At 41.8% G+C, this 20680-nt stretch overlaps 1 protein-coding gene across 2 annotated transcripts in view; it reads right to left on the bottom strand.

Moving 5' to 3' along the window:
• The window catches only part of LOC104589511 (kinetochore protein NDC80 homolog), a 39141-nt gene extending 21456 nt beyond the window's left edge, over positions 1–17685 (bottom strand). For both annotated transcript variants that reach the window (XR_016081369.1, XM_088896641.1), the window contains exons 1-2: positions 16489–17685; positions 15371–15617 (exon numbers count right to left, since the gene is read on the bottom strand). Coding sequence is in view for 1 of the 2 variants with exons in the window: in XM_088896641.1 (XP_088752767.1) it covers positions 15371–15617; positions 16489–17606 (1365 nt within the window). In the remaining variant the exon portion in view is untranslated. The remainder of the gene's footprint in view (positions 1–15370; positions 15618–16488) is intronic.
• Positions 17686–20680: the final 2995 nt, after the last annotated feature.

Raw genomic sequence — 20680 nt, 5'->3', positions numbered from 1 at the left:
TGGTGAAAATTTTGGGTCAGGAAAGGTACTTATCTCGTGAACGCATGAGATAAACCCAAGAAAAACGGATATGGTCATCAACAAATAACAAAAAATATTTGTACCCACCCATGGAAGGGATATGATAAGGCCCCCAAACGTCAGTATGCACAATATCAAAAAAATTATCACTCCTTTTATTACTCAATAAATAAGGCTTTCTACAATGCTTAGCAAACTCACAACTTTCACACTGTAGCTGAGACAACTCAATAGACTCAAATAAAGTAGGAAACAGACTCTGTAAAGATCGAAAAGACAAATGACCTAATTGGTTATGCCAAAGCATAACCGGACTCACACTCTTAGAAACAAAAAACAACTTCTCTACTGACTCTCCCTGACGAAACCGCTCCCCGAGCAGATAGATCCCATTTGTCTCACGGCCAGTCCCAATCACCTTCTACATCTTCAAGTCCTGAAAAACACATCGGTCAGGGAAGAAGGTTACTGAGCAGTTCATATGCTTGGTAATACTACTGACTGAAAGAAGGTTAGTATCAAGCTTAGGCACATGCAAAACAGATGATAGGGAGATAGTATCTGAAAGCTTGATGTCACCCTTCCCAGAAATAGGAACCAAGGAGCCATCAGCAATAGATACCTTATCTCTACCAAAAGACAAATGGTAAGTAATAAACAGTGAAGGCAAGCTAGTCATGTGATCAGATGCACCTGAGTCTATTACCCAACAAGGTTCAGTAGTACCTGGAGCTGAGGCATGATAGGCTGAAGCTCGAGTACCTGAATGGGCGAAGGCAGATGTGACAGGGGCTGATGGAGGCTGCGGTGGCTGAGCTGAATTTCCAACCTCCTTTTCTAGTTGTATTAGTGCAGCCCGAACTGCAGCTAAGGTCTCCAAAGATGTTCCTTTTGTGCCAGATGAGGATGCTGAATCAGTGTTCATGGCTACATGAGCAGTGCCCTTCTTGTTTCTTAACTTCGCAGGAACCAAGTGGGGATGCAGTTTCCAACATGTCTCTTTTGTATGTTTGGGTTTCTTACAATGTTCACATACTACATCCTTCTTGTCTTCCTTCCTCCTGTCCTTCTCTGAATCACCCCCTGATTTGGGTGTAGCCGCTACAAAGGCTGATATGGGTTGCATCATAACCTTCCTTCTAGTTTCTTCACTGTGTACAAATGAGTAAGCCTGAGAGAGAGTCACACTGTCTCTAGTCAAAATCTGCTGCCTCACAATATCATATTCTGAGTTTAGTCCCGCCAGGAACTCAAACACTGTTTGTCTCGATGTGCTTTCTATGGGTCTGAGCATCTTTGGGACTCTCCCACTCAAGAGTCTCTAAGTGATCAATCTCATGCCACAGGGACTTCAAGGTAGAGAAGTAGACCAATACCGGTTTCTCTCCTTGTTTAAGGGTGTTCACTTCACATTTCAATTCATATGCTCTGGCAGCATTAAGGGGTTGGGAGTAAGTTTCTTTCATAACATCCCATATCTCCTTAGCTGTCTTTGCCCACAAATAATTCCGGCTAATATGAGGCTGCATAGAATTACACAGCCATGTCATAACCAAGTAGTTTTCTTGCATCCACTTGGTATATGTCGGGTCTTCCTTGGAAGGTTCTTTCATATCTCCAAGGAGGTACCCTAATTTACCTCTTCCACCAATAGCCATCATGGCTGATTGGGCCCATTCCAAATAGTTTGATCCATCAAACTTTACGGTCGTAATCTGACCTCCCATCTCAGAAATACCACCATAACTGATGTTCCCAAGACTGCCTTCTGCCTGAATTTTAGACTCCATTTCTATCAAGTCTCAAAACAGTACTTGAATCACCAATCACAATCAAAACAGTATAGGCCTGATCTGTATTCTCAGTGTATGTGCACAAAACTGAAGTAATTCTGATCTGAAACCAACTAGCCAACACAGCAGTAGCTGTCCGTAGATCTCTAACCCCCTTAGAACTCTGAGAACAGCTTTAAAACAAAACTGATATGCTAGGGAAAGTTAGGGTTTTAATCAGTCCTGAAAGGAAGCAATTCAGTCGCACAGTCCAAACTGTATAGATGAGCTTGCAGTAGGATTAATAAGAAACCCTAGAATCTGATCGGACCTACCAATCAACTTAAGAGTAGCTCTAGATAGATCACAGAGTTCAGTCAACCACTAGGGCTTGCCGCAGATCACTTTCAAACCCTAGAGTAGAGAGAAACACAGTTCGGTCCAGGGTTTGATGTAAAACCCTAGGAAATCGAAGAAGGAAAGGGCTAGAATGGTTCGGCCTTCCCCTCCAGATAGGTCCAACCTATCTTCTCTGAAAGAACTTCTATTAAAAAATAACAACTTACAAGGAAAAATAGTTCGCTGCCTTCTAGGGTTACCTGAACCCTAGTCTTCTCTGATCCTTCCTGACCACCAACACTCTACAACCCTAGCAAGTTTCCAGCAGCTGTTAGTATCTCTGGCGATCTCCAAGAATCAGCCTACGAACTCCTCCTTTTCAGCTTTCAGTCCTAGGAGATTCTCATGTGGTCGGCTGGTATTAGACTCACATGAAAAACCCTAACTTGGCTCTGATACCATGTAGGTTTTCAAGACTGCTATTCAGTCTTGATCACTAAGAGATTTTAGGTTCGATGAGAGGAGAAAGTGAAGAAGATGTAGAAGAAAGAGAAATGGAAGAGCAATAGAACACAGATTTTGAGGAGAAGAACAGAATGTCAATATTCTGCCACCGCCACTTTAAGTTAATATATATAGGTTATGCTAGTTACATGAAAGGACATATCTGCCCTTGGTGTTTACATCATAACTACTAACAAATAACAACCAATATAAAACTGAAACTAGAAATAACAGAACAACAAAATAACCACAGCTGTGACTAGGTACATTCTACCCTACGAACAGAGTGGTACCACAGCTGTGGGGCCCACATCAATGTTGTCTACAGTGAGGATATCCGCGAGCTGCATATTAGATGTGATATACGGAAGACACACTTCGTGTGATGTGACCCTCTCTCGCACAAAATGTCGATCAACTTCGATATGTTTAGTTCTGTCATGTTGCACTGGGTTGTGGGCTATATTAATAGCTGCCTGATTATCACAATACAGCATTAAGGGCTTTTCATAGTCAATACCCAACTCTTCAAGTAGTGATCTCAGCCACTCCGTTAGCCATTGACCTGTATTCCACTTCAGCACTGGAGCGGGAAACAACACTCTGCTTCTTACTCCTCCAAGAGACAAGGTTACTTCCCACAAGAGCACAATATCCAGAGGTAGACCTTCTGTCATCAACACTCCCAGCCCAATCGGCATCTATATAGACCTCCACCCTCATGTGATTATTGTTCTTGAGCAGTATACCTCTACCCGGGCATCTCTTCAAGTATGCTAATATTCTCTTTGCCGCAAGAAGGTGAGAAGTTTTAGGGGAATGCATATACTGGCTAACAACACTCACTGCATAACTGATATCTGGCCGAGTAAGGCAGAGATATAGGAGCTTTCCAACCAACTGTTGGAACATAACTTTGTCTTCAAGAGACTCCCCGCCCTCTGCACTAATCTTGTGATTTTGTTCAATGGGTGTATCAGTAGGCTTAACACCCAACTTTCTAGTTTCCGCCAACAGATCTAGAACATATTTTCTCTGAGAGATAAAAATCCCCTGCTTGGATCTAGCAACCTCAATACCTAGAAAGTACCGTAATGCACCAAGATCTTTCACCTCAAACTTTTGATGAAGGAGCTGTTTGAGGGACTCAATCTCATGGCTATCATTTCCTGTCACCACAATATCATCAACATATAGTACAAGTAGTGTCAGAGAGGACTCCACCCTCTTGATGAATAGTGTATGATCTGACTGGGCCTCTACATAACCAAACTTTCCAAGGGCTAACCTGAACCTATCAAACCAGGCTCTAGGTGACTGCTTCAAATCATACAATGCCTTGTTCAGTCGGCAAACCTTCTTACCTGTCTCTGTATCATAGAATCCAGGAGGCAACTGCATGTAGACCTCTTCCTGTAAATCTCCATTCAGAAAGGCATTTTTAACATCCATCTGGAACAAGGGCCAAGAATGATTTTCTGCAAGGGATAACAAAACTCGGATGGTGGTCATCTTGGCTACTGGGGCAAAGGTCTCCAAGTAGTCTATACCATAAGTCTGGGTGAACCCCTTTGCAACCAACCGGGCTTTGTACCTTTCAATGGAGCCATCAGCATTATGCTTCACAGTGAACACCCATCTACATCCCACCGGTTTCTTTCCTTTTGGTGGATCAACCAGTGCCCAAGTATTATTCTTCAACAGGGCATCCATTTCAACTTGCATTGCATCTTTCCATTCTGGAACTGATAAGGCTTCTTGCACTGTTCTTGGAATAGGGACATCGGCAATGGAAGTGAGATAGGACCGGTAAGAGGGAGATAGGCGATCATAGGATAAGAACTGTGAGATGTTGTGAGTTGTAGAAGTGGTGCAATGTCGTTTCCCTTTGCGGATGGCAATAGGGAGATCAAGGTCATCCACAGGAGGGGAAGTGGCAACAATGGAAGGTGTCTCAGTAGACTCTGGATCTGGAGCCACAAACGGAACTGGAGCTGGCCAGGACTGCCGATGACTAGGATCAACCTACTTGCATCGCCTGTGATAGACTCTCAACTCCTGATCCCTCTTACCACCCTCACCACTACAGCCTTCATCACCCAGCGGAATAGGTAACGGAACAGCACTCAAAACAGCCCCACTCTCACTGCGCTCCCCCTGAGGAAAGAAACTCAAAACAGCCCCACTCTCACTGCTCTCCCCCTGAGGAGAAACCCTAGGATAATAGGGTGTCTCCTCAAAGAATGTGACATCCATGGAGACAAACCTTTTCCCTGAAACCGGATCATAGCAGCAATAACCCTTTTGAGTTTGTGCATAACTGAGGAAAATGCATTTGGAGGCCTTAGGTTCAAACTTGGAATGATGAGGCCCGAGAAGCTGAACAAAATAGCTACAACCAAAGGTTTTAAGGGGAACAATGAACAACTCCTCGTCTGGGTATAAAAGGGAAAAAGGGGTTTTCATATCAAGAACCCGAGAAGGAACCCGATTAATGAGATATATTGCCGTGAGGATAGCATCACCCCAGAAGTGAATAGGTACATTGGAGGTAAACATAATGCTTCTAGCCACCTCCAATATATGCCTATTCTTCCTTTCCGCAACGCCGTTCTGCTGTAGTGTATAAGGGCAAGTACTCTGGTGAATAACTCCATGGCTAAGAAGGTAGGAGGTCAATGACTTAGCAAAGTATTCCTTTGCATTATCAGATCTAAGGACTTTGATTTTGGCCCCAAACTGAGTGAGAATCATCTGATGGAAGTTTTGGGTCAGAGCAGGAACCTCATCCCGAGAACGCATAAGATAGACCCAAGAAAAGCGGGTATGGTCATCAACAAATAGTAGAAAATATCTGTACCCACCCATAGAAGAGATATGATATGGCCCCCAAACATCAGTACGCACAATATCAAAAGAGGAATTACTCCTTTCATTACTCAAAGAATAAGAGGTTCTACAATGTTTGGCAAACTCACAACTCTCACACCTCAACTTTGACAGCTCAACAGATTCAAATAAAGCAGGAAACAAACTCTTCAAAGACCTAAAAGACAAATGACCTAATCGATTATGCCAAAGCATAACCGGACTCAAGGACTGAGAAACAAAAGACTTCTTATCCACTGACTCCTCCCGACAAGAACTCTCTCCAAGCAGATAGATCCCGTTCGTCTCACGGCCAGTCCCAATCACCTTCCTCGTCTCCAAGTCCTAAAAAACACATCGGTCAGGGAAAAATGTTACTGAACAGTTCATGTGTTTGGTAATACTACTGACTGAAAGCAGGTTAGTATCAAGCTTAGGGACATGCAAGACAGAAGATAAAGAGATAGTATCCGATAGCTTGATGTCACCCTTGCTTGAAATGGGAACAAGAGAGCCATCAGCAATGGATACTCTATCTCGGCCAGAGGACAAGTGATAAGAAGTGAACAATGATGGCAAGCTAGTCATATGGTCAGATGCACCTGAATCTATTACCCAGTAGTGGTCAGTATTACCTGGAGCTGAAGCATGGTAAGCTGAGGCTCGATTACCTAAATGTGCAAATGCTGATGTGGCAGGAGCTGATGGTGACTGAGATGGCTGAGCTAAACTCTCAACTTCATTTTCCAACTGTATGAGGGCAGCCCGGACAGCAGCTAAAGTCTCTAGGGATGTGCCTGATGAAGATGCTGAATCAGTGTTCACGGCCACATGAGCATTACCCTTCTTATTCCTTAGTTTTGTTGGGACTAAGTGAGGATGTAGCTTCTAACAAGTGTCTTTTGTGTGCTTGGGTTTCTTGCAGTGTTCACATATCAGGTCCCGTTTATCTTCCTTCTTCCGGTCCCTTTCTGGATCACCCCCTGACTTAGGTTTAATAGCTGTTAGGGCTGGGAAAGGGGGCTGAGGCTGCATCATGACTTTCCTCCTGGTCTCTTCACTATGCACCAGGGAGTATGCTTGAGAAAGGGTCACACTATCTCTTGTCAATATTTGTTGTCGCACAATGTCATATTCTGAATTCAAACCAGCCAGAAACTCAAATACCCTATTTGTCTCGACTTGCTTTCTGTGAGTCTGTGCATCTTTGGGACTCTCCCACTCAAGGGTCTCTAGATGGTCAATCTCATGCCACAAGGATTTCAAGGTAGAGAAGTAGACAGAAATTGGCTTCTCTCCTGGTTTAAGGTTGTTCACCTCACACTTCAGTTCATAGGCTCTAGCAACATTAAGGGGTTGGGAATAGGTTTCTTTCACAACATCCCATATCTCTTTGGTTGTCTTTGCCCACAAGTAATTTCGGCTTATATGTGGCTGCATAGAATTATACAACCATGCCATAACCAAATAGTTCTCTTGAACCCACTTGGTGTATGTCAGGTCTTCCTTGGAAGGTTCTTTCACATCTCCCAAGAGGTAACCCATTTTTCCCCTTCCTTCAATAGCCATCATGGCTGATTGAGCCCATTCCAAGTAATTTGACCCATCAAATCTCATAGTTGTAATCTGAAACCCGGTTTTAGATACACTACCATAACTGTTGTTTCCAAAACTACTTTCTCCCTGACCTTTAAACTCCATCTTTGGTTAAGAACCAGTGGCTACAAACTGTTAGAGCCACTACACCAGAAAACATAGTAAAATCAATGCAGGTATGAAATCTGATCTGAAACCAACACAAAACTTATCTGAAATCTGATCTGATCCGAAATCTGATCTTATCTGAAATCTGATCTGAAATTAATCGGCTATCACAGTATATGCAAGAAACCAACCCAAATCTGATCTGAAATCAATCGGCAAGCACAGTACCAATCTGAGATGCTATTTTCTGAAACCACTACTGTGGGGCCCACTGCTGCGAGAGCAGAATTAGGGTTTCAACTGTAGGTCTGAAAAAAAAGTGCTCAGCTGCACTCTCCAAGCAGTCCGTACAAGTGGGACCTGTCATAGGGTCAATATGAAACCCTAAGACTGATCACCTCTGAGAGAAGAGGGGTTCAGCCCAACAGTCAAACCCTAGAAACAAACTTAAAACAGTTCGGCCTCTCCTTCTAGATAGATCCAACCTATCTCGACTGATTGTAGTCTCTGAAACTAAATAAAAAACTTACTTATGAATCTCGGTTTACTGCCTTCCAGGGTTACCTGAACCCTAACCTTCGCTGTTTCTTCCTGATTACCAACTCTCTACAAGCCGCAGCAAGTCCTCAACTGCTACGAACCTCTCCTAATAATCTCCAAGAATCAGCCGCCGAATACTTCTTCATAGGCTTCCAGCCCTAGCTAGTCCTCATGTGATCGGTTGGACTAGACACACATGAGAAGCCCTAGATAGGCTCTGATACCAAGTAGAAGATCAAGACTATAATCAGTCTTGAATCCTAATAGATTTTAGGTTTACAAAAGTAGAAGAAAAGTGAGAGAGAGGAGAAGGAAGAGAAGAGAAACAGGAGAACACAAGGAGTTGAAAGGAGGGACAGATTCTAACACATCTGCCGCCGCCACTCTTAGCATTTATAGGTTATGTTCAGTACATAATGGAAAGGACAGATCTGCCCTTAGTACTTACATGATAAATAAAATAAATAAAAAACTGAAATAAATAACAGCTGAATTAACAAACTGACCCAAACTGACACTACTATAACTGAAAACAAATAACTACACATGTTGTCCTACGAACACAGTGGGGACCACTGATGTGGGGCCCACATCAGTGTTCTCTACAGTGCATAACCAAGAAAGATGCATTTGGAGGCCTTGGGTTCGAACTTGGAGTGATGGGGTCCGAGAAGCTGAACAAAACAGGTACAACCAAATGTTTTTAAGGGGAACAGTAAACAACTCCTCATTTGGATATAGAAGGGAAAAAGGAGATTTCATATCAAGAACCCGGGAAGGAACCCGATTAATAAAATATACCGCCGTGAGGATAGCATCACCCCAAAAGCGAATAGGGACATTGGAGGTAAACATAATACTTCTAACCACCTCCAAGATGTGCCTATTCTTCCTTTCTGCAACCCCATTCTGCTGAGGTGTATGAGGGAGGGCAAGTGCTCTGGTGGATAACCCCATGATTAAGAAGGTAAGATGCCAATGGCTTAGCAAAGTATTCCTTTGCATTATCAGATCTAAGAACTTTGATCTTGGCATCAAACTGGGTTAAGATCATTTGGTGGAAGTTTTGGGTCAGGGCGGGAACCTCATCTCGTGAACACATAAGATAAACCCAAGAAAACCGAGTATGGTCATCAACAAATAACAAAAAATATCTGTACCCACCCATGGAAGGGATGTGATATGGCCCCCAAACATCAGTATGCACAATATCAAAATAACTATTACTCAATGAATAAGAGTTTCTACAATGTTTAGCAAACTCACAACTTTCACATTTCAACTGGGACAACTCAACAGACTCAAACAAAGTAGGGAACAAACTCTTTAAGGACCGAAAAGACAAATGACCCAATCGGTTATGCCAAAGCATAACCGGACTCACAATCTGAGAAACAAGTGACTTCTTATCCACTGACTCTTCCCGACGAGAACTCTCCCCGAGTAGATAGATCCCATTCGTCTCACGGCCAGTCCCAATCACCTTCTTCGTCTCCAGGTCCTGAAAAAACACATCGGTCAGGGAAGAAAGTTACTAAGCAGTTCATATGTTTGGTAATACTACTAACTGAAAGAAGGTTAGTATCAAGTTTAGGAGCATGCAAGACAGAAGACAAGGAGATAGTATCCGATAGTTTGATGTCACCCTTGCCAGAAATGGAGACAAGAGAGCCATCAGCAATAGATACTTTATCCCTACCAAAAGATAAATGATAAGTGGTAAACAATGAAGGCAAGCTAGTCATATGGTCGGATGCACCTGAATCTATTACCCAACAGGGTTCAGTAGTACCTGGAGCTGAGGCATGGTAGGTTGAGGCTGGAGTACCTGAATGTGCGAAAGTAGATGTGGCAGGGGCTGATGGTGACTGCGGTGACTGAGCTGAGTTGCCAACTTCCTTTTCCAACTGTATTAGAGCAGCCCGAACTGTAGCTAAGGTCTCTAAGGATGTGCCTCTTGTGCCAGACGAGGATGTTGAATCAGTAGTCACGGCCACATGAGCATTACCCTTCTTGTTTCTCAACTTTGCCGGGACCAAATGAGGATGCAGCTTCCAACGTGTTTCTTTTGTGTGTTTAGGTTTCTTACAATACTCACATACCACATCCCTTTTATCTTCCTTCTTCCTGTCCCTCTCTAAATCACCCCCTGATTTGGGTTTAACAGCTACAAGGGCCGGTGTAAGAGGCTGAGGTTGCATCATAACTTTCCTTCTGGTCTCTTCACTATGCACTAAGGAGTATGCCTAAGAGAGGGTCACACTATCTCTGGTCAAAATCTGTTGCCTCACAATATCATACTCTGAATTCAGGCCTGCCAGAAACTCAAACACCCTGTTTGTCTCGATGTGCTTTCTATGGGTCTGTGAATCTTTGGGACTCTCCCACTCAAGAGTCTCTAAGTGATCAATCTCATGCCACAGGGACTTCAAGGTAGAAAAGTAGACCGAAACCGGTTTCTCTCCTTGTTTAAGGGTATTCACTTCACATTTCAATTCATATGCTCTGGCAACATTTAGGGGTTGGGAGTAAGTTTCTTTCATAACATCCCATATCTCCTTGGCTGTCTTTGCCCACAAGTAATTTCGGCTGATATGAGGCTGCATAGAATTACACAGCCATGTCATAACCAAGTAGTTTTCTTGGACCCACTTAGTATACATGGGGTCTCCCTTGGAGGGTTCATTCACATCTTCCAAGAGATACCCTACTTTACCCCTTCCCCCAATAGCCATCATGGCTGATTGGGCCCATTTCAAATAGTTTGATCCATCAAATCTTACGGTTGTAATCTGAAAACCTGTCTCAGAAACACCACCATAACTGCTGTTCCCAAAACTACCTTCTGCCTGATTCTTAAACTCCATTCCGGTCAAGAACCAGTAATCTCAAAATTAGGGTTACTACAGTCAAAACAGCACTTGGACTATCAACCACAATCACAAAATCAGTATAAAACCAATCTGTATTCACAGTAGATGTGCATAAAACAGGTATAAGTCTGATCTGAAACCAATTAGCAAACACAACAGCAACGGTCCGTACAATTTTCACCCCTTAGAAGAGTTCAAAGCCCCCCAAAAACAATCTGAAAACAGCTTGGAGAATAATCTGATATGCTGAAGCAGAATTAGGGTTTTAATCAGTCCCTTAAAGCAAATTCTCAGCCGCACACTCCAGACAATACCGTACGGATAAGACTTGTAGTAGGGTTAATATGAAACCCTAAAACTGATCAATGTTGAGGAGAGAACTTAAGAAAAGTTTCACAGGTAGATCACAAGGTTCAACCCAGTACTAGGGTTTGCCGCAGGGTTAAGACAAAACCCTAGAGAATAGAAGAAAGAAAACCCTAGAGTGGTTCGGCCGCCCTTTCTAGATAGGTCCAACCTATCTTCTCTGATAGTACTTCTCTCAGAAAATAAAAACTTACAAGAGAATGCTGTTCGCTGCCTTCCAAGGTTACCTGAACCCAAGCCTTCTCTGATTCTTCCTGATCACCAACACTCTGCAACCGTGGCAAATCTTCAAACAGTTGGTAAACCCTCTGGCGATCTCCAAGAATCAGTCAACGAACTCTACTTTCTCAGCTTCTAGCCTTAGATGGTTCTCATGTGGTCGGCTGGACTAGACTCACATGAGAAACCCTAGCTCTGATACCAAGTAGACGTTCAGGACTGCTATCAGTCTTGAACCCTAATGGATTTCAGGTTCGAAAATAGAAGAAAAGGTATAGAGAAGAGAGGAGAAAGAGAGAAGAGAGAGCAGTAGAACACAAGAGTTGAAAGGAGGAACAGAAGCTTAATATTCTGCTGCCACCACTTTATTTAGTATTTATAGGTTATGCTCATTACATGGAAAGGACAGATCTGCCCTTAGTATTTACATAACAAATAGAACAAAATAAGACTGAAATAAATAACAACTGAAATAACTAACTGGCCACCAGCTAACCCTAGAAAGACTAGAACACCTTCTACCCTACGAACACAGTGGGACCGTAGTTGTGGGGCCCACATCAGTGTTCTCTACAGGTTCATTGTCTCCTATAGTGAATTCGGCCAGGCCTTGTAACAGAGGCTGGGCTGAACCCATGTGGCTAATGTGTAGATCAATGTTTGGGTCCCACACCATACAAGGATATCCAGCAGGGCAGCAGTTTGGAGGATAAGTGAGAACATGGACTTAATGGGCCTAAAGCCCAATTCGAATAGGCTTAATAAGACTAATTAAAGAGGGGCGGTTCTGGGATTTAGATCAGCAGATAGGATAAGGGGTTATCCCTATCCACTCAGAGAGTCTAGATCCAAATAGAGATTTGGATCAGGAAACTCCTAATTAGATTAGGAGGGCTGATCTTTATCTGTAGATAAGATAAGGGATTATCCTTATCTCTTAAAGAGAGTCCAGATCCAAATACAAGATTTGGATTAGGAAACTCTTAATGGGATTAGGAGAACCTCTCTTTAAGCCTATAAATAGAGGAGAAGGGCAAACCCCAGTTCATCCTTCAGTCATACTGATACAAGAGAGAAGACAGCATACAGTTGGACTGACGCCATCTTCTGCTCTTGCCTTCTCCTACTATTGCCACCATTGCCAGTTCAATCTCCACCTGTAAGAGCGATCAAGAAAGGTTCTTGATATCAACTTTTGGCAGAAAAGCTTACCTGAAGTCGTGCTCACTCGCCCTCCATCAGATTCTTGGTGAAGAATCAAGTTCTTGGTGAAGGACCACCCTACTGATTCTGCTCCACCCTACACTGTGTCATCTTCAGTGGGAGCAGTCTTTGGTAATCTCCTTGGGCGTGAACACCTTCATTGGGAGTTACTGCTAGTCCGTATCGGGTATATCCCTCCCCTACCTTTTGGTTTCATATCTGGTCTGGTTTAGGGTTCAAGATTGATCCTTGAAAATGCAGTTTTCTAAAACAGGGAATGTGATTCCCATATGGGAGAGAAATTTTTGAAATTTCACCCAACCTACCTACGGGGTTCGGCCATCCATATGATGGATTCTCATCCCTTCAATAACAATGGCACATTCCACCAAGTTAGAAACCTGACCCACTGGGATAATTTGACTTTTGTTGAGGTTGACTTTCAGATCTGTCACTACTTCAAACCAGCTGAGAATCCCTAGTAGGTTCTCCAACTGCTCCTGGGAAGGATCTATGAAGCATAAAGTGTCATCAACAAATTGGAGGATATTGACTTTTTCCTACCCTGGGGAAATTGCAAACCCTTCCCACATACCAGATTTAGCTGCCTCCTGACAGAAGAGAGATAAAATCTAGGCAATACAAATAAAGAGCAGAGGAGAGAGGGGATCTCTTGCCTAAGCCCTCTGGAGCTCTCAAAAAAGCCTACGGATTGTCCATTTAACAAGATGAAAAATTTTGGGGAAGAAAAACAAACTTTCATCCAGTTCCTCCATTTTTTACCAAAATTCATTTTTTCCAAAGCACTATCTATGCATCTCCAATTTACATGGTTGTAAGCTTCTTCTATATCCAGTTTGCACATTAAACCAGGCCTCCCCTCTCTCTTCCTAGGGTCAATCAATTCATTTGCAATTAGAACCAAGTCAATAAGTTGTCTACCCGGCACAAAGGCACTTTGAGTGCTTGAGATCACACTATTTAACACCTCCATCCTTTCAACTAAAACTTTAGCCAGAATCTTGTAGAAGCTGTTCAGAAGACTTATTGGCCTAAAGTCTTTTAAGTGCACAGCCCCCTCAATTTTGGGTATAAGAGTGGTAAAAGTGTTGGTCAAGCTTCTTCGCAGTGAAGCACTTGAGTGGAAAGCCTAAAAAGTATTTAGGATGTCTTGCTTCACGAAACCCCAACACTTGACATAGAACATGTTGGAAAAACCATCCAGCCCAGGAGATTTCTCATTTCCCAAATTGCTGATTGCTGACTTAATCTCCTCCTCAGTGAAAGGTCTTTCAAGGGAGCTTCTTTGATCTTCACTCAACCTCTTAAAGGGGAGATTTAAGGGGAGAGGTCTACACTTCCAATTCTCCTTATAAAGATTTTTACAAAAGGAAGCTGCAATTACTTTGATTTCTGCAACAGATTCTCCAACCTTATCATCCCAAATTAGTTTGCTAACTGAAGAATTTCTGATTCTAGCATTTGCCATCTTATGGAAATAGTGAGTGTTCCTGTCCCCTGCTTTAAGCCAGATTGTCTTAGCTCTTTGTATCCACTTTAATTCCTCAACTGCCAAATTATCAAAAACAGATTTTGCCTGAACTCTCTTCAATCCTAACTCCTCTAAAACTGGGCCCACTTCTTCTGCAACCTACCTCATATTGACATAGGGCAGCTGAGCGTCACTTCTCTCGCATTTTCTCTTGAAGATTGACTCTCCTCCACATCTAAAAGTACAACAGTTTTGGAGTCCTCTGTTTCCCTCCCAATTTCGATAAGTTCCATCTTCTAGGAGTTGGGAGGATCTCCGACCAGACTCTAATTGTGAAGATAACCGCTGCAACTTCTACTTTCTCTGGTATATTTTCACCACCACACACCTTCATCCTGACCCACTCACAGGTGGCTAGCTCCGATGGAGAATCGTCTGTTTCTAGAAACCCCCCACACCTATCTCTGATAGCTCTAATCACGCTTGGGCACCAGAAGATTAGGGGGAGACCATAAATCCTTACCGAGGTTGGACTGTTATGGACAGAATCTGAATCTGATTCCGGATAGAAACAGCCAGCGCTTGCCCCCCACCAATCGAGTAGTAGCTGATTTCTTTCCAATTGCCACGGGCCATTTCTAAGGATCCATTCGGCTTCAGCTTTCAACAGGAAAATGAACAGAAAAAGTTTGTCCGCCATTTTCTTTACCTTTACACCTCCCACCTCTCACCACTTTCTCTTCACCCAGTCCTCTACTTCTCTAATCTCTATTCTCCACCGGAATCTCCCCATAAGGCAGCCTCTTAGGAACTCTCTTCTATCTTCCACCCCTTGTTGATCTGTGATAACCACCAGATTATCGTTCCAACTTTTCAGTTCTGTTGCACCATATTTCGGCCAAGCTCCAACAGCCACTGCTTTGCTGTAGGAAAAGTTTTTCCTGGTTATCACATCAGGCCCTCCTCGGCTATACCAATTCTCTGCTTCCCACCTCCTTCCCCAAGGAGTTTTTTGGGGTACCCTCTTCAAAACATTTGAGCTCTCCCCCTTTCTTCCTTCCTCAGAGTTCACAGTCCCTATCTCCCCTCAGCGGCGACCATCTCCCCTCATGACTAATCGTATTGATCTTACAATGGTGTATCAATATCTGAATCAAACACTAAGAAAAATGTTTTGGTCCTATCCAAACATAACAAGAAACATGTTTTGGTATAAACACAAAAACACCTATTGCTAGTCTAGATTAAAAAAATTCAATATTGTTGGAACCAGACAGATCATGTTAACTGCTGCAGCCTTAATAAAAGATAGAAGGTGGTTATACCTGCAATTTTTTTTTTGGTTCTAGAATATACAACCAAAACAAATTTGAGCATCTATTAAAAAGAATGCGAGAAAAAATGGAGATTTTTCATGACATCAACCAATAAACATCATGCCCTATTGTATGGGAATCCCAAAAACATACCTCATCAATCCTAGATTGAAGGGCTGCAAGGCGATTTCTTTTGCTCTCAATCTTAGAAGCATTTTCCACAGACTGTTGTTGAAGAGAAATCAATTCCTCTAACTTTGCCTTGGAGCTTTTCTTTATGTTATCCATAAATTCATCAAGGGAAGGTTTAAGTGTTGCTTTGTAGTCAATTCCCAACACCTCAGCAGGGGTTGATCCCTTGGGATTCAGCACATATTGATAATTAACTCCAAGCTTTATCCTAGAAAAGACAAAAAGGAAACCATGTTGTAGTTATTGAAGGGAGTGTTCTTCAATGTGAATTGTTTTCTTGTTGTGAGTTTCAAAAACAAATCAAAACCATCTGATATGAAAACAATTTGGTTCTCAAAATCAAAAAAATACAGAAAACATGTTCTTCATTACATATGCCCTTTTCGTTTCAAAAATTAGAACCAAAATATGCTTTTATTCATGTGGCTACACCACAGAGGGTAGCCCGTCCCCCTACCCATAACCCCCCAACCCTGGTGTCAGTAGGATTTGTTCCCAAAGTCTCAACCACAACCAGAGAGACTTTACCAACTGAGCCAGTTGGCATCACCAACCAAAACATGCCCTTAAACTTCTGATTTAAAGATTATGTTTTCATCTGGTTATTTAATATCATGTTACATAAATTATGTAATATCTTTACTACAAAATCTGTTTCTGTTTTAAAAACCATCATTTGATTGTTTTACAAATGTGAATTGTTTTTATTTGAAAAAAAAAACTAGTTTTTTTTATTTTCAAAACAAAAACACAATTCAAGAACTTGTGTTTGTTTTTATGCTGGTGCAACAATTTCAAAAATAAATTTTAACAAAAGCATTCCTGTTATATTCTACAGAAGGAATAAACCAGTCCTAAAAACTATGATAGAATAAAATTTCAAATAAGACTTAAAAAACCCACAAGGCAAGATGCTTCGATTATAAAATTAAAACTAAAATGATTTCTGACCTATTTAGCTCATGAAGCAATACACCATTCTAAAGCAGATAATTGACTTAGCTCCAGCACACTAGTTACAGATTAATTGGCAAAAACAATTCAAAATGCAAAGCATCAAGCAAATCTCAGCAACTCACCTCCTAAGAGCCTGATTGCATTCAATTGAGAGGCTCTCAAGCTCCTTAAGCTTATGTCCTATAGTGACATCAAGGTCCCACGACTTCTCTTCCCAAGCGTTCCTCGCAAGCTCTGTCTCCACAATATCTCTTTCCACAGCCTGGAGCTCCCTCTTCATCCTCTCCGCATCCCTCGCATTCACAGTCTGCGCATCAATCCTCTTCTTCAGCTCCTCATTCTCCTCAGAAATCCTCTGCTGCTCCTGAACCTTGGCGTCCAACTCCTTCTCCTTCTCCTTCAGCGTCTTCTCCACCATCACAATTGCGTTAGTAAGCTCCTCAATAATAGTGTGAAACTTCTGAACATCCTTCTCCAGCATAGATTTATCTTTCTCGAGCACCTCCCACTCGGACGGCCCCGATCTCAATGCTTCAAGCTGAGCTTCAAGATCAGCAACTTCCTTCTCCAACGACTTAACTTTCTCAGCCACAGCATCACTCTCTTGTTCCATTTGCCTATTGAATTCATTGTCGAGAGCTTCAACACCCTCATCGTCGCCGCGGATGTAGAGCGAATAACTGTTTACGATGTGAGTAAGAACCCTATTATCTCGGAAGAGTGAATGTGTCGTGGTTGTCGGAGAAGACGCGATGTGATCGTTGTAGAGAGCAAACTCGACGAGCCAGTGAATGACGGCGAGAAGGGAAGGCCAGGAGTGAGGGGTTCCGGGGGCTTTGAGGGCAGATTTGTTGAGTTTGAAGGGGCAATTAAGGTATTTGAGGAGAAGGGGAAGATCTTCCTCGAGTTTGAAAGAGGGCCAGTCGAGGCGAGTGAAGATAAAGCGAATGGTGTCAGTGATGTCTTTGGCAGAGGGGAGAGGGGGTTTGATGACGGTGGAGCAGGATTGAGAGGCGAGGTAGGCGTTGATGACGCGGATGGCGGAGGCCTGATGGGCGCGATCGGTGATGGGGCCGGCGGGGGCGCGGCCGATCCCAATGGAGGAGTTGGAGGGGCGGCTGCTGCAGTAACTGGCGTCAGAATCTCGGTTTCGGATGGTGCTTAACTGGCGAGTATCGACCGGAAATCGATCTTGCAGAGAGTCCTTTGGGCGTCGCCGCCCACCGGCTCCTCCTCTCATCCTTCTCAGTCTCTTGTTCCAATCATCCAGTGTCCAATCTTTGGTTCTGGACCTTCTGGTTCTGTCTGTTCTTTTTTCCCGCCTCTTTTGTTTTTCACTTTTCACTAGTTGGAACCGTGCGTTGTACGGGATGCTATGAGAAATTGAGGCTGAACCGCTGAAGTTAACGTATGAAATCACCTTTTAAGGGTTATTTATAAAAACACCCTTATAATTTTATGGATTTATTAAAACCTACTCTATAGTTTGCATTTTATTAAAACAACCCCTATAATTTATAATGGATTTACTATCGACTTTCCATTAGATGACATTGGAAAATGGCAGTTTTGACCCTAATGTCTATTTGAATAATTTAATCAAAAGAAAATAAAAATAAAAATACCATTTTTGCCCCTAATAAGATACGAGCAACCACTCTATTTAGTCAATTTTATCTTATATATGAAGAAGTGCTAGAGGTACTTCTAGAATAAACAATCACAAGGCCATGCCATTAAACATTTTCCTCTCAATTTAGGTGATCATGTTACTATTTTTAGATAACAAAACAAACACTTCTTAGTGGAAGGTTATTTACAATTATAGGGGTATTTTAGCAAAATGAAAACTATAAGACATGTTTAAATAAATCCATGAAACTATAGGGTATATTCTAGCAAGTAGGGGTGGTCATGAGTCGAGTAAGAGTTGCTGCAACTATTACAGATTGTAGCCATTGATCGGTGAAGTCCAAGTTCTTAGGTATTGACGTTTTTGACTTTGAACCCTAGGATGATTATTACAATGAAATTGAGTTTACTCAAAAAAAAAAAAAAAAAAAAGCTAAATGGTCACTAACCAAGCTTGGCAAAACTTTTGCTAGTCCTCCGTGTTGCAATCCCACCCACCTTTTAGTCCAAGAGGTGCATCACGACGGATAGTCTAGGCAATGGAACGGAGTAGGGCCCTTGGGCTGGTGAGTGCAGGATCTTCCCTTTCTTTGATCTAAGATGATTGGTCCTTTTATTCTCTTATCGGATGGTTAGCAAAGCCATTTTAACAACAACATGATAATGGTTAAACATCACCCAAAAATCTTTGAAGGGAAGAAAAGGGTAATTTTGTCCAAAGATAAATTTTATTTTCTAAGCTCACAAATATGAACATTTTTTTCTAAAACATCACCAATCTTTCCAATAAGTGAAACTTTTTATTTTTTTGTAAAAAGTCTTATAGAAAATAATATAAATATATAATAAAATTGTTATATATAATATTTTTATTTTTTATATATTATAATAATGACTAGATTTTATAATTCTTAATTTTTACATGTTAGATAAAAAATAATTATATATATAATATTTTGTTTTTATAAAACATTTGGCTTACAATCGAGTTCAAGCTTATGAGCTTTTTACTCAAGCCGAACTCGAGCTCAAGAATCTGACTCAAATTGAGCCTTATACTATACTGGCAAGTTGAGCTCAATATTTGGCTCAATTCAGTTTGAATCCACCCCCAACTCAATGCTATCTTTTCAAAAGGTTTTGGGACATTGTTCATGGAAGTGTGATTACTAAGATCAAGGCATGTTTTCACCATGAGAAAATGATGAAAGAACCTAACTTAATCTTAAAGTCTAGAATGAATTAGGGTTTGTTTGGTTTGTGATTGGAATCGGAATGGGAATCCCTTGGAATCAGAGTCGGAATGGTCTATTCCCCCTACTTGTTTGGTTCATGAAGAGGCTGCAATCAGAATCAACCATGATTTCTAATTTTGCCCCTAATAAAAAATCTATAAAAATTTCAAGTCCAATACAATCCAATTAACATGTAAAGAGATAGATACGGATATTAACTAAACCAGGTTTGGTCCAATCCAATCCAACTTGTGTCTATTTATAAATGGATGGGATCTAATACAATCCAATCCAAATCAAGTACAAACCAAACCCAAACCAATCCATTTAAATTAAAATGGATCAGATTGGATCTAATTAATCCAATCCAAACACTCTCGAATGATAAGTACGAAACCACTGAGTCGTGCAGAAGCATCAGAAACAAACAAGAACAAGCATGTGATCAAAGAAATGCAGGACAATTAAACCAGAAATGGGCGAGGGAGCAGGGAGATCCTTGTGGAACACAGACAAGAAGAATAACTATGCACTTTTCGTGATAATCCTTGAAGATGGACCAACAAGTTTTGACAACCACCCTCTTCTCCCCACGTCTATGGGGTTCGGGACAACGCTTGTCGGCCTATCATAAGGCGTCGATGTGACTCTCCAAAACGGCTTCTTCTAGAATTTCCCACCTACTCCTTCATACCCTCCTGTTGTCGTTGCCATGAAAGCTCAATTCCAAACTCGACTCAAGACGCAAAAATGGAAGCACTATAATAGGGTTTTTACTTTTCATTTCCTAGAAGAAAGAGAAAAGAGAAAGAGGGAGAGAGAGATCCATGATCACTTACCTGGTTGGGAGTAGTTCAGGTTAGATCTTCAGAGTTCAGCTGTCGAACTATTGATGGGTTTGAAGGAGGGAGTGAAGAGAGATGAGAAAGAGGATTGGAAACTTGGAATCAGAGGTTTGAGGATTTTTTCTTGTCATTTTCATTTTCTTGTTTTAATCAACTAGAATAGAAATCTGATTCTGAGAGGGTGGGTAGGGAATGGCCATTCCCTTAAATGGGGGAATACTATTTAGCCTGGAGTGGGAATCTAATTCCGATTACACACAACCAAACGGTTGGAATTGGAATGGACCATTCTGATTCCGATTTTGTGTCTCTATTCTTTAGAACCAAACATACCCTTAGAATATAGAGAACCTAAAAACCTATTAGCCTTTGTAATCTCATTTATAAGATCAGAACTAGAGTGATGGTTTGCTCTAGAGGGGTGGCTCAGTTGGTATGCGTTAGACAGTTTTGTATGCCCTTAGCTTCAATCAGAATGATGTACTTTTTGAGTTTATTGTAAATGAATAAAAGTGCATATTTGATTCATGTTCCCTTGGTATGTTTCTGTGTAATACCCTTAAACTGGACACTTAATGAGACTCGTGTTAGTTTAGAACGTT

The sequence above is a fragment of the Nelumbo nucifera genome, chromosome 1 (genome assembly GCF_055504915.1).
Source record: "Nelumbo nucifera cultivar China Antique chromosome 1, China Antique-T2T, whole genome shotgun sequence".
NCBI classification, from domain to species: Eukaryota; Viridiplantae; Streptophyta; class Magnoliopsida; order Proteales; family Nelumbonaceae; genus Nelumbo; species Nelumbo nucifera.
The sequence above is the reverse complement of the archived record's forward strand: the minus strand, read 5'-3'. Positions and strand labels throughout refer to the sequence as shown.